The following is a 12,465-nucleotide window of genomic DNA, read 5'->3' on the forward strand; positions in this document are numbered from 1 at the left end:
CTCAATTCCAGTCAATTTTGCATTGAAAAGTCAAATGGCGCTCCTTCGCTTCCGAGCTCTGCCATGCGCCCAAACAGTGGTTTACCCCCACATGTGGGGTATTGTCGTGCTCAGGACAAATTGTACAACAATGTTTGGGGTCTATTTTCTCCTGTTACCCTTGGTAAAATTAAACAAATTGGAGCTGAATTAAATTTTTTGTGAAAAAAAGTTAAATGTTCATTTTTATTTAAACATTCAAAAAATTCCTGTGAAGCACCAGAAGGGTTAATAAACTTCTTGAATATGGTTTTGAGCACCTTGAGGGGTGTAGTTTTTAGAATGGTATCGCACTTGGGTATTTTCTATCATATAGACCCCTCAAAATGACTTCAAATGAGATGTGGTCCCTAAAATAAAATGGTGTTGTAGAAATGAGAAATTGCTGGTCAACTTTTAACCCTTATAACTCCCTAACAACAAAAAATTTTGGTTCCAAAATTGTGCTGATGTAAAGTAGACATGTGGGAAATGTTACTTATTAAGTATTTTGTGTGACATATCTCTGTGATTTAATTGCATAAAAATTCAAAGTTGGAAAATTGCGAAATTTTCATAATTTTCGCCAAATTTCCGTTTTTTTTCACAAATAAACGCAGGTACTATCAAAGAATTTTTACCACTGTCATGAAGTACAATATGTCATGAGAAAACAATGTCAGAATCACTGGGATCCGTTGAAGCGTTCCAGAGTTATAACCTCACAAAGGGACAGTGGTCAGAATTGTAAAAATTGACCCGGTCATTAACGTGCAAACCACCCTTGGGGGTAAAGTGGTTAAACAGCTAAGGATCTATTTTGCCCTAAAATTTTTTGAAGTGACTTTTTTCTATGATCCATGACATCTCAGAAACCACTTGGTAGTCCCACTTGGACTACTGTAGCCGTTAGGCCATGTGCTCACGTTAAGTATTTGTTGCAGAAATTTCTGCACCATTCCGCAGGAAAACCGCAGAAGCAAAAACTATTGTTTTTTCAGTGTGTTTTTTTTTTTACTTTTTTGGTGCTGCAAAAAAGATCGGGTGAAATCTGCAGCGAAAATGCTGAAAGAATTGACACGCTGTAGATTTAAATCCTCACCAAATCTGCAAGTAAAAAATAAGAAACGCGTACACGAGACTTCCGGATTCTCATTCACTTTATCGGCATCCGGAAATCTTTCAGATTTTGTGACAAATTTGCAGTGAAAAAAACGCAACAAAAAGCAACGTGTGCACACAGCCATATAGTACTTGTCCAATATGGTAACTTTGCCTAAGTTGACAAATAATAAAGTCCAAGTATGAACTCTCTCGTTTAGGCAGTAATTCAGCGTGAGAGATGGCAGAAAAGACAACATTATTCAGGAAGGGCACACACAGACCTGTGAATGAGCAGTGTGCCACATCCCGTAGACTACCTCCACCTTCCTTCCACTTCACTCATGTTTTAAGCCCTATGGATCCCATCCTTTACCGATGCGGGAGATCCAGCCTGTAGTGTGAAGAGTGAACTGTATTTCCCCGTGGCACTGTATGAAGTCTTCAAAAATTAAACATAAAATCAGACATTTTTTTTTTTTAAACACAGACTTTAATAAAATACATCTTCAAGACAAAGAAAACAAAAATTGAAAAAAAAAAATTTAAAACTCCAAAAAGTTTATTTCGGCTTTGCTTTAGACTGTTTTTTGGCTGGAGTGCCTTCCTCGGCAGTGGGATCACACAGTGCATGCTTTATAAATCGCTGTGCCGCTCCCTTGTCCAGCCGGGCAGCTTTCTTACGATCTGTTATTTCTTTGACTCTGTTCATGTAACTTCGTATTCTTTCCTACAAAACAAAAAAGGTAAAGATTAGGTAAAAAAATGTTTTTAAAAAGTGCGTCAGAAGAACGGATCAATCAGCTTTCCGACAATGAAGCGCGATAGAAGAATCGTCTCTGGCCGCCCAGGTCTCACGTTCTCAGGTATTTTCAGCTAAAGAACCAATGGTTTGACAGAATTCAGGCCAAGCATGGATGGCTCCCATTTTCACATATATTTATGACTTTTTCACATTGTCCATTACTGTATAGTTTCCTAACTAGAGATCAATATTCTCATCTGTTATAAGAAGAAAATCTGGTGCCAATTACTGATTACAACATTTCGGACACTCATTTATCATGAGCTCTACCGAGTGAGGTAGGCCTCATGCTTCATGTATGCTGGTGTATTACACACTGTAAAATACCAAGTCTCAGGGCATTGTGCTGGCACCGCATGCCGTATTACGCATATATTACATGGATGAATTTGAGGAAATGTTATATAGGTCTACAAAAAAAAATGTAGGGTCTTAAGGCCTGAAGCACATTAAAAGTAGACCAAACAACTTGAGACGACCTCCCAACCCTCCACCAGTCAGATGCTATAAAAAACACTAACTACTGTGTTTCCCCAAAAATAAGCTCTAGAATAATCTTACAGGATTTTTGTAGTATGCTTGAAATATAATCTATACTCTTAAAATAAACCCTAGTTACTGTTAGGTCCGGCGTTGGGGGAAGCAAACTGGTCAATTGCCCAGGGCCCCCAGCAGGATGGACAAGATCAGGTGCAGACTAGGCAGACAGGGTCCGGTAAACGGGATGGACAGGGTCAGATACAGAGAGTACTGGTATTGGGACCTTACGACTAGGCAGCAGGAAACTCACCAATGGTCCTAAGGCACATCCCCTTTGGAAGAGGAAATCTTAAATACCTAAATATCTCCAAGCCATTGGCTGGGGACATTTTCAGAAGTGCACATGGCCCTTTTAGGAAGCAGGGAGTGTGCACACGTGCCCCCTAAACATTCTCCCAGAAGAGCTGCGTGCTGTCCGCGGGCCCTGGGGAGGAGAGAGGCATCGGGGGAGCGTGAATGGGTAAGTGAACACGCCAAGATCCTTGCATGGGGGGGAGGAAAAGGCAGAGGCGCGGGCGCTGTTGTAACATACATGTATGTATGTATGTATAATATATATATTTTATGTATACACAGTCCACGTGTATATGCAATATGTTTTATGACATTATTATATTTAAGTAAATGTTGAATTTTTTATTTTTTTTGTAATAATTAATGTGAATTGTACATGGAACTATAGTAAATCATTCCTGATGAAGGTCTGATTTTATAAGACCAAAATGTCATATGATTATTTATGGATTGTTAGCACAATAACATCTACCTTTACATTGTACACAAGGTATACCTAGAGCAGGGGTGTCAAACTGCATTCCTCGAGGGCTGCAAACAGGTCATGTTTTCAGGATTTCCTTGTATTGCACAGGTGATAATTTAATCACCTACACACATAACGATTACAGCACCTTGTGCAAAGCTAAGGAAATCTTGAAAACACGCATGGTTTGCGGCACTCGAGGAATGCAGTTTGACACCCCTGACCTAGAGTCCTTCACACTACTCAGCCCCTACAATAGGTATGTGGAGAGGTTTAGATACATAGATGTGAATGACTAATTCTAATGGAGGACAGCAGGAGATACCTGATGGAAGTCAATAATGGATTTATATTTTTTTTTTCCACACACAGGAGACAAAGCTGTGGTCATCCCCCTACTTGACTTTCTGTACTTCTGTGGCTGGACTAATACCAGTGTGGACAACACCATTTGGTCAGGCACCTATGATTGTGAGGAGAGCGAGGAGAATTTACACGGTCCCATACAATGCACCAATTTCGTATTTTGCTTGGCTCCGATTTTCTGGGTTATAAATGTATATTGAGATCCATTATTATTCCTCTGTGACACGTCAAAAATGGAACCAGTTCATTCCCATTTGAAATATTTCATACTTGAAATATGTGATATACTTTGATGTTCCCAGTTGGCAAGAAACCCTTTGAATACAGAGCGTATATATTCAATCTGTTCATTCAACTTAATGGAACAAAAAAAGACAAACCGAGGAGATTTATTCAAAGTTGTAAATATGTCACTTCTACATGATTACTGGACAGTACACAGCCCTCCGATGCCAAAAAAGCTTTTAGCTTTGTTGTAGAACCAAATTCTTAACTGTTGAGAAAATGAATTAATGAGGGAATAGGACGAGGGCTGCGAGCGTGAATGGATGTGTGTGTAAAAAGCTCACTTCCATGGGGGGCTGCTCTCTCTTCTTGGCTGGTAAATCACCGCCTGCAATATTTATGGACTTAAACAGGAATGTAGAAAGCCGAGATACGACTTAAGCTTTTACACAAAGATCATCTTAATGTAACATTTTTGTATTAATATCTCTTGGGGAGAAATGGAGGAAATATATATTTAGATCCTGAAACAACCCTCTGCGATGTGACACAATCAGACTTTTACCAACTAGGCTTGTGATGAGAAATTAAATAGTATTTTATTCAGAGTATAACTTATGTGGAGAGTATAACCTATGTGGAATAGGAATCTGACTGTATATTAACAGTGTAAAATGTTTGTCACAATGGTGGCCTTCATGATGGCAAAGGGCCTTCACTGTGATAAAGGGCCTTCATCGTGGCAAAGGGCCTTCACCGTGGCAAAATGGCATTCACCATGGCAAACTGCCTTCATCGTGACAAAAGGGCCCTCATGTCACGATGAAGGTCCTTTTGTCACGATGAGGGCCCTTTTGTCACGATAACTGCCTTCACTGTGGCAAAACAGCCTTCACCGTGGCAAAACGGCATTCACCATGGCAAAACTGCATTCTGACTACCATCGTCATGACAGGCAAGTCTAGGTTTCATTCAGAACGTCCTACATCTTTGCGACTCTTCCTTTCCAACTTGTCCTACCAAGAGCCGAAGAACAGGTCATGTTTTCAGGATTTCCTTAGTATTGCACAGGTGATGGAATTAATGCTTGAGCAGGTGATGAAATTATCACCTGCGCAGTACTAAGGATATCCTGAAAAAGTTACCTGTTGGTGGGTCTTGAGGACTGGAGTTGAGAAACACTGGTGTAGGACAATAGAGAAGATAAGCAAGTTGGCAATCTTGAAAGATTGGCTGACCCACATATTTGCATTTCTCGAGCTGGGATATTTGAATGGACATCGTTATATGAACGGTATCATCTATTCTACCCCTTTGTTCCATTAACATATGAATGGCATAGAGAAGGTTCCCACGTTTTGGATCCCCTCTATTGGTCATGACAGATAACCTCTGTAAGGCCGGGATCACACATGCGAGAAACACGTCCGTGTCTCGCATGTGAAATCCAAGCTCTGGCGCCGGCACTCCAGAGCGGAGCGTGCGGCTTCATGTGTTCCTATGCGGCCGCATGCTCCGCTCCACAGTGTCGGCGCCAGAGCTTGGATTTCACATGCGAGACACGGACGTGTTTCTCGCATGTGTGATCCCGGCCTAAATGGAGAAACCACCAGTTCAGCACGACTACACTTTCTCAGTATCGACCAACATGACAGATCCTGACCACCTACTCTTCAGGGAACTAAAACACTGCCTCGTCTCTCTTGAAGAAAAGGGTTTACCAGATCCTTTAATAGTGAATGGCTTGGAAGTGTTGCTTTGTCAATACTGAAACTTATTTTTGCAACCAGTTTCTCTTCATTTTCTCTCATTTTAGATTTTTTATTATATACTTTGTATAGGATTATGGAGGAAGCCATCTTGCCAGAGCTGTTATACACTAAAAGCATTCACAGATATTTTATAGCAAACAACATGGACAATAGGACCAACACAAGACTGATGATGTTCACTGATGTTTGTGCTTCAAAACAGAAGTCACTGTGTAGTGAGGAGGAGAAGGTGAGCTGTGACCATGACCATCGCCTATTGTGAATGGTATATTCTGTGGTTTTTATATATATAGGTGTTGTCTAATATTTTAACCCTCACTGTGAAGATAATGAGATAACGGAGAAGTGATCGTCTTAGAACAGGAAGTATTAAAGTAGTCTATTATGAGGCTCAGTGGATTGCATGTAAACCGCAAGATTTTAGGATATATTATAGGTAATAGGGACATGGAAAATTAAAAAACACAAAAAATATAAATAAATATACAGCTCTGGCAAAAATTAAGAGACCACTGCAAAATTTTCAGTTTGTCTTATTTTTCTCTTTATGGGTATATTTTTGAGTAAAATGTAAATTGTTCTTTTATTCTATAAACTACTGACAACATGTCTCCAAAGTTCCAAGCCATGCATTTTGTATTTATTTTCTGAAAATGAGAAATGGTCAAAATAACAAAAAAATACATTGCTTGCAAACCTCAAATAATGCAAAGAAAACAAGCTCATAATCATTTAGAAACAACAATACTAATGTTTTAACTCAGGAAGTGTTCAGAAATCAATATTTTGTGGAATAACCATGATTTTTAAATCACAGCTTTCATGTGTCTTGGCATGCTTTCCACCAGTCTTTCACACTGCTTTTAGGTGACCTTCTGACACTCCTGGTACAAAAATTTAAGCAGTTCTTCTTTGTTTGATGGCTTGTGACTAGTGATGAGCGAGTGTACTCGTTGATTGGGTTTTCCCCGAGCACGCTCGGGTGGTCTCCGAGTATTTGTTAGTTTTCGGAGATTTAGTTATCACCGCAGCTGAATGATTTACAGCTACTACCCAGCCTAAGTACATGTGGGGGTTGCCTGGTTGCTAGGGAATCCCCACATGTAATCAATCGCTGTAAATTATTCAGCTGCTGCAAGGAACCCTAAATCTCCGAGTAGTCAAATACTCGGAGACCACCCAAGCAACGAGTACACTCGTTCATCACTACTTGTGACTATCCGTCTTCCTCTTGATTACATTCCAGAGGTTTTCAATGGGGTTCAGGTCTGGAGATTGGACTGGCCATGACAGGGATATGATGTGGTGGTCCTTCATCCACACCTTGATTGACCTAGCTGTGTGGCATAGCACATTGTGCTGCTGGAAAAAACAGTCCTCAGAGTTGGGGAACATTGCCTGAGCAGAAGGAATCAACTGTTTTTCCAGGATAACCTTGTATATGTGGCTTGATTCATACGTCCTTCACAAAGAACAACCTGCACAATTCCAGCCTTGCTGAATCATCCCCAGATCAACACCTGGTCATCGAATGGTTAGACGGAGACCTGGAGAGGTGTACAAGCCACAGTGTCTTGCACCCACTGTGAAATGTGGTGGAGGATCGGTGATGATCTGGGGATGCTTCAGCAAGGCTGGTATTGGGCAGGATCTTCTTTGCGAAGGACTTATGAATTAAGCTGCATACAAGGCTTTTCCAGCAGGACAATGTGCCATGCCACACAGCTAGGTCAATCAAGGTGTGGATGAAGCACCACCACATCAAATCCCTGTCATGGCCAACCCAATCTCCAGATCTGAACCCCATTGAAAACCTCTGGAATGTAATCAAGAGGAAGATAGATAGTCACAAGCCATCAAACAAAGAACTGCTTACATTTTTGTACCAGGAGTGGCATACGGTCACCCAAAAGCAGTGTGAAAGACTGGTGGAAAGCATGCCAAGAAGCATGAAAGCTGTGAACAAAAATCATGGTTATTCCACAAAATATTGGTTTCTGAACTCTTCCCGAGTTACTCCTTTAGAAACAACAATATTAATGTTCAATGAATATGAGGTCTGCAAGCACTGCATTTTTTTGTTATTTTGACCATTTCTCATTTTCATAAACTAAATACAAAATTTATTGCTTGGAACTTCGGAGACATGTTGTCAGGCTGTATATAATACTAAAACTTGATTTAAATTGTTCATTTTCAGATGAGAAATTCCCTTTAACCCCTTCATAAGTGGACTTTTTTCGTCTTTGCGTGTAGATTCTTTCCTCCCCCTCTTACATGAGCCATAACTTTTTTTTAATTTTTTCTATCAATATAGCTATGTGGTTTGTTTTTAGTAGAATTAGTTTATTAGCTAAAAAGCTCAGAACTTTGTAAAAAAAAAAATATATAAATATATATATTTTTTTTTTTACAAAGTTCTGAGCTTTTCAGCTAATAAACTAATTCTACTAAAAACAAACCACATAGTTATATATATATATATATATATATATATATATATATATATATATATATATATATATATATATATATATATATATATATATATATATATATATATATATATATATATATATATATATATATTTGTGTAGTCATTTTCTGAGTCCTGTACGTTTTTTCATTGTTTCTGCTGATGTAGCAGTGTGAGGACTTATTTTTTCCGTAGTAAGCTTGGTTATTTTATGAATAATTTAGGGTACATAAAATGTTTTGATCTGTTTTTATTGCATTTTTTTGATGAATCAGAAATTGACGGACATGACAATACGAAACATGTATTTATATATATATATATATATATATATATATATATATATATATATATATATATATATATATATATATATATATATATATATATATATTTTTTTTTTTTTTTCTGATTTTTGAATTTGGGAAAAGAGGGCAATTTAACCTTTTGTTTTTATTTTTTAGTATTCGTTAATTTTATAGTTTAGTCCCTCTAGGGGACCTGAACCTGCGATCAGTTGATCGCTTATACTATATACTGCAGTCTACAGAGAAGCCCAACTACTGACCAACATTATAGCGATGAGCAGACCCCTGTGTCCTTTGTAGCCCTTAAATCAAGTCCCACTGAGGGGGCGAGATGGGAGCTGGGGCTTGAGTGCACCTACAACTAGGTTATTTAACGTAAATGTCACTGTTAGTCAATGAGAAGCAACTCACCAAAAAGGACATAAAATTCAGAAAACATCACAAAAAAAAGTCAGCCATCTGTAAGAACACAGATCAGAAGACTAATTCTCTACATCAGTGTTCCCCAAGTTCGGTCCTCAAGAGCCACCAACAGGTCATATTTTCAGGATTTCCTGCACAGGTGATGGAATTATTGCCTGTGCAGGTGATGCAATTATCACCTGTGCAATACTAAGGAAATACTAAAAACATGACCTGTTGGTGGCTCTTGAGGACCGGACATGGGGAACACTGCTCTACATGATGCCGCAGACCAACATGATAAAGACGGAGGCAGCACAGGTGCAAAGTACTGATGACCAACCACTGCAGTCACACACCTACCAAGTCATGAAATATGGATATTGGTGTTGGTAAATACCGCTGGCTTTTTTCTTATGTCAGTGATTGAAAGTGTCTTCAAAGGGAGATTTGTAGTTAAAGTTCTGCACTGCTGCTAAGAAATACCACACCTATGTACCTGATGATATATACCTGATGATAAGGTGTGGTATTTCCTGATGAAGGGGCATGAGACCCCTGAAACGCGTAGAATAAAACCACTGTGAATCAACTATACTCTCCTGAAATTCATCATAGCGGCAGCGCAGAACTTTAACTACAAATCTCCCTTTGAAGACATTATTTTCTCTGGTCGGTGAAGACCTGTGGATCTGCAGCAGCCGCTATCTAGATGCTCTAATCTCATCCTAACCAGGTGAGCAAATTTGGTGTATGTTCTCCTCTGTGTAACGTGGATAAGACCCTATTGCGCTCTTTGTCTCCCCATTGTTTTGCAATAGTGATTGATAGTGGCACTTAATGGCTACAAATCAGTTATTGGACAAAGCTACGGTCGCTGCAGTTACAGGCAGATGCCGGCTGTGTAAAACAGCCAGTATCTGCCCAATATGAAACGGACTTGGCTACGGAAACATCAGGGTATGTAACGGGGTTAAAGGTTTATTCCCACCATTCCACTCTGATGGGGCATACTGAAGCCCCACTCTTGGCATCAGTCAGGGTCTCACAGGTCAGACCCAAAACTGTCCAGCGAGTTATTCGATATCTCGTGAAAAGCGGAGAACTGGCTATGTGCACACGTTCAGGTTTTTCGCGTTTTTTTCGCGTAATTTGTGCGGTAAAAACGCTATAAAAACTCATTAAAAACGCATACATTATGCATCCTATCATTTAGAATGCATTCTGCATGTTTTGTGCACATGATGCGTTTTTTTCCGCCAAAAAAACGCATCGCGGTACAAAAAAGCAGCATGTTCATTAATTTTGCGGATTTTCTGTGTTTTTCCCACTATTCTATGCATTTGGGGGAAAAAAGCACAAAAAATACGCATCAAAAACGCAAAAAAAAAACGCATGCGGATTTCTGGCAGAAATGTCTGTTTTTTTGTCAGGAAAATTTCTGCAAGAAATCCTGACGTGTGCACATACCCTTAATATTACGAACAATCTACTAAGGGCTAGGACATTTTAGTTTCCACAGAAACTTCCAAAGTAAAACAATAAGTTTTCTTTAAAAAAGTGAAACTCTAGAAGAACGCGAGATGGGACACATGGATCACAGCGAAGTCTCCGCGCTTCAGACAAGTTAATTATTATCTCCATGAAGAACACGGCTCCTATGATTTGCTTCCCGTAGATATACTCTGCCTCCTACAACGGTCGCCTATCATCATATATAATAATCTCTAGCAAAAAAAAAAAGGGTCATCTCACAGAAGGAAGCCACCAGCCAACGTCAGCCCCGGAGGAGATGATCCCAGTCCTCCTGGCCTCATCCCAATCTCTGCCTCTGTGCCGAGCGTGGCTGTTCTCATTATTTGTCATGGCTTCTCTCTGTGGGTCTGATGGATGGCGGCGCTGCCTGCACCTTCTCATTCCTGCAGCTTCTACAAGATATATACTGTTACAAGGCGCAGGGAATATAAGGTTACAGGCCGCAGCTGGAGGACGGACGCCGCAGCTGGAGGACGGACGCCGGAGGAGACCCCCGCTCTGCCTTGGAATGAACGGAGGGATATACCCCTCAGACGAAGGCAGAAAATACAGAAAAAAAGAGAAAAGACCTTCCTGAATTTATGGCCACTTCAACCTTTAGGCTATGTGCACACGTTCAGGATTTCTCGCAGAAAATTCCTGAGAAAAAAAACAGACATTTTCTGCAAGAAATCCGCAAGAAAACCACATGCGTTTTTGCCGCGTTTTTTTCCGGACACTTCCCAATGCATTTTGTAGTGGGAAATCCGCCAAAAAAAAAAAAAACAACACAAAATTAATGAACATGCTGCGCTTTTTACCGCGATGCGTTTTTTTTTCGCGGAAAAAAACGCATCATGTGCACAAAACATGCAGAATTCATTCTAAATGATGGGATGCTTATTGTATGCGTTTTTTTTGCAGTTTTATAGCGTTTTTATCGGGAAAAACCGTGAAAAAACCGCAACGTGTGCACACAGCCTTAGGGTATATTCACAAGTTGCATTTTTGTATGACAATTTTAAGCTGCGTTTTACAGTACCAGCAAAGTCTATGAGATTTCAGAAATTTCATGCACGCACATTGGGTTCTTTTTTCCTGACTGATTGCAGCATGTCACTCCTTTCAGCGTTTTTTTCACCCATAGGAAACAAGTGCAAAAACCTAACTGTTTTTAGGGGGGCACTAAACTTTATTAATACGCACTAGAGGAAAAAAAAACGCAGCAAAACCTGTTTTTTGTAAGCCGCTTCTACTGCCATGAGAGCAGGTTTTGGCTGTAGAAAAAAAAAAAAAAACGCCAACATGTGAACATAGCCTTAGAGCATTTCATAAAGCAGTAGTCCGGTAGGGACTATTTTATAGGTGCATTCATGGGTCCACATAGAAAAATGTGCTGCGAACGGATCTCACGGTGGAGTTTGGTCACATTTCGGTCTACACTAGACACCTACCCATACACCTGCTGGAATGGAGTGCTGTGTATCTCACGATTACATTAAAATCTAGTCTAGGGCATGCTGGGAGTTGTAGTTGCACAACAGCTGAAGTCCTGTGCTTGCCGATCCGTGATCTAGTCTAACAGGTCTACGACTCAGAAGGGCCTCACCACCACCTAGACTACCAGAAACCTTACACCCCTGCCCCTCGCTTCTCTTCTGTCCCAGGTAAAAGGTCTCCCCCTTAACCCCATCATGGCTGGCAATTTTCAGTTCTTGCATGTTCGTTCACATCCCTCTTTTTTTATTCATGCGTCGACACAGCTTGTATTTTGCGATAAAAAAAAAAAGTTTATCCTTATGGCGATACCAGCTGTGTTTTATTTATTTTTATTTTATTTTTAAGTGGTGAAAAAAATTTTTTTGCAGAAAACCTGTAGAAAATTTTTGTTTTGCATAGCCATTTTTTTTTTGGAGACCTATAAGGTTTTCATTCTTTCATCAATGTAGCAGTATGAGGGTTGGTTATTTTTATTAACCACCAAACTTGCAAATGTTTAATTGCTTGTTCTATATTCTGCAATACTACATTGCTGTAGTACGGAGGGAACCGATGGTTTCCTATGGGGGCTGGCCTATGAGTGGGCTTCACAGGAGGATCAACATGGCAGCCATTAGGCCTTCAACACACCCCGACCTGCCATGGAGAAGTCTTTACAGGGAAGCTGATGGTTGCCC

General features: G+C 40.0%; 1 protein-coding gene across 1 annotated transcript in view; it reads right to left on the bottom strand.

The window, feature by feature from the left end:
- Positions 1–1,595: 1,595 nt before the first annotated feature.
- The window catches only part of C1D (C1D nuclear receptor corepressor), a 41,074-nt gene continuing 30,204 nt past the window's right edge, over positions 1,596–12,465 (bottom strand). The window contains exon 5 of the mRNA XM_069768729.1: positions 1,596–1,849. Within this exon, the coding sequence (XP_069624830.1) occupies positions 1,682–1,849 (168 nt within the window). The 3' untranslated portion in view covers positions 1,596–1,681. The remainder of the gene's footprint in view (positions 1,850–12,465) is intronic.

Source organism: Ranitomeya imitator, chromosome 5, assembly GCF_032444005.1.
Source record: "Ranitomeya imitator isolate aRanImi1 chromosome 5, aRanImi1.pri, whole genome shotgun sequence".
NCBI classification, from domain to species: domain Eukaryota; kingdom Metazoa; phylum Chordata; class Amphibia; order Anura; family Dendrobatidae; genus Ranitomeya; species Ranitomeya imitator.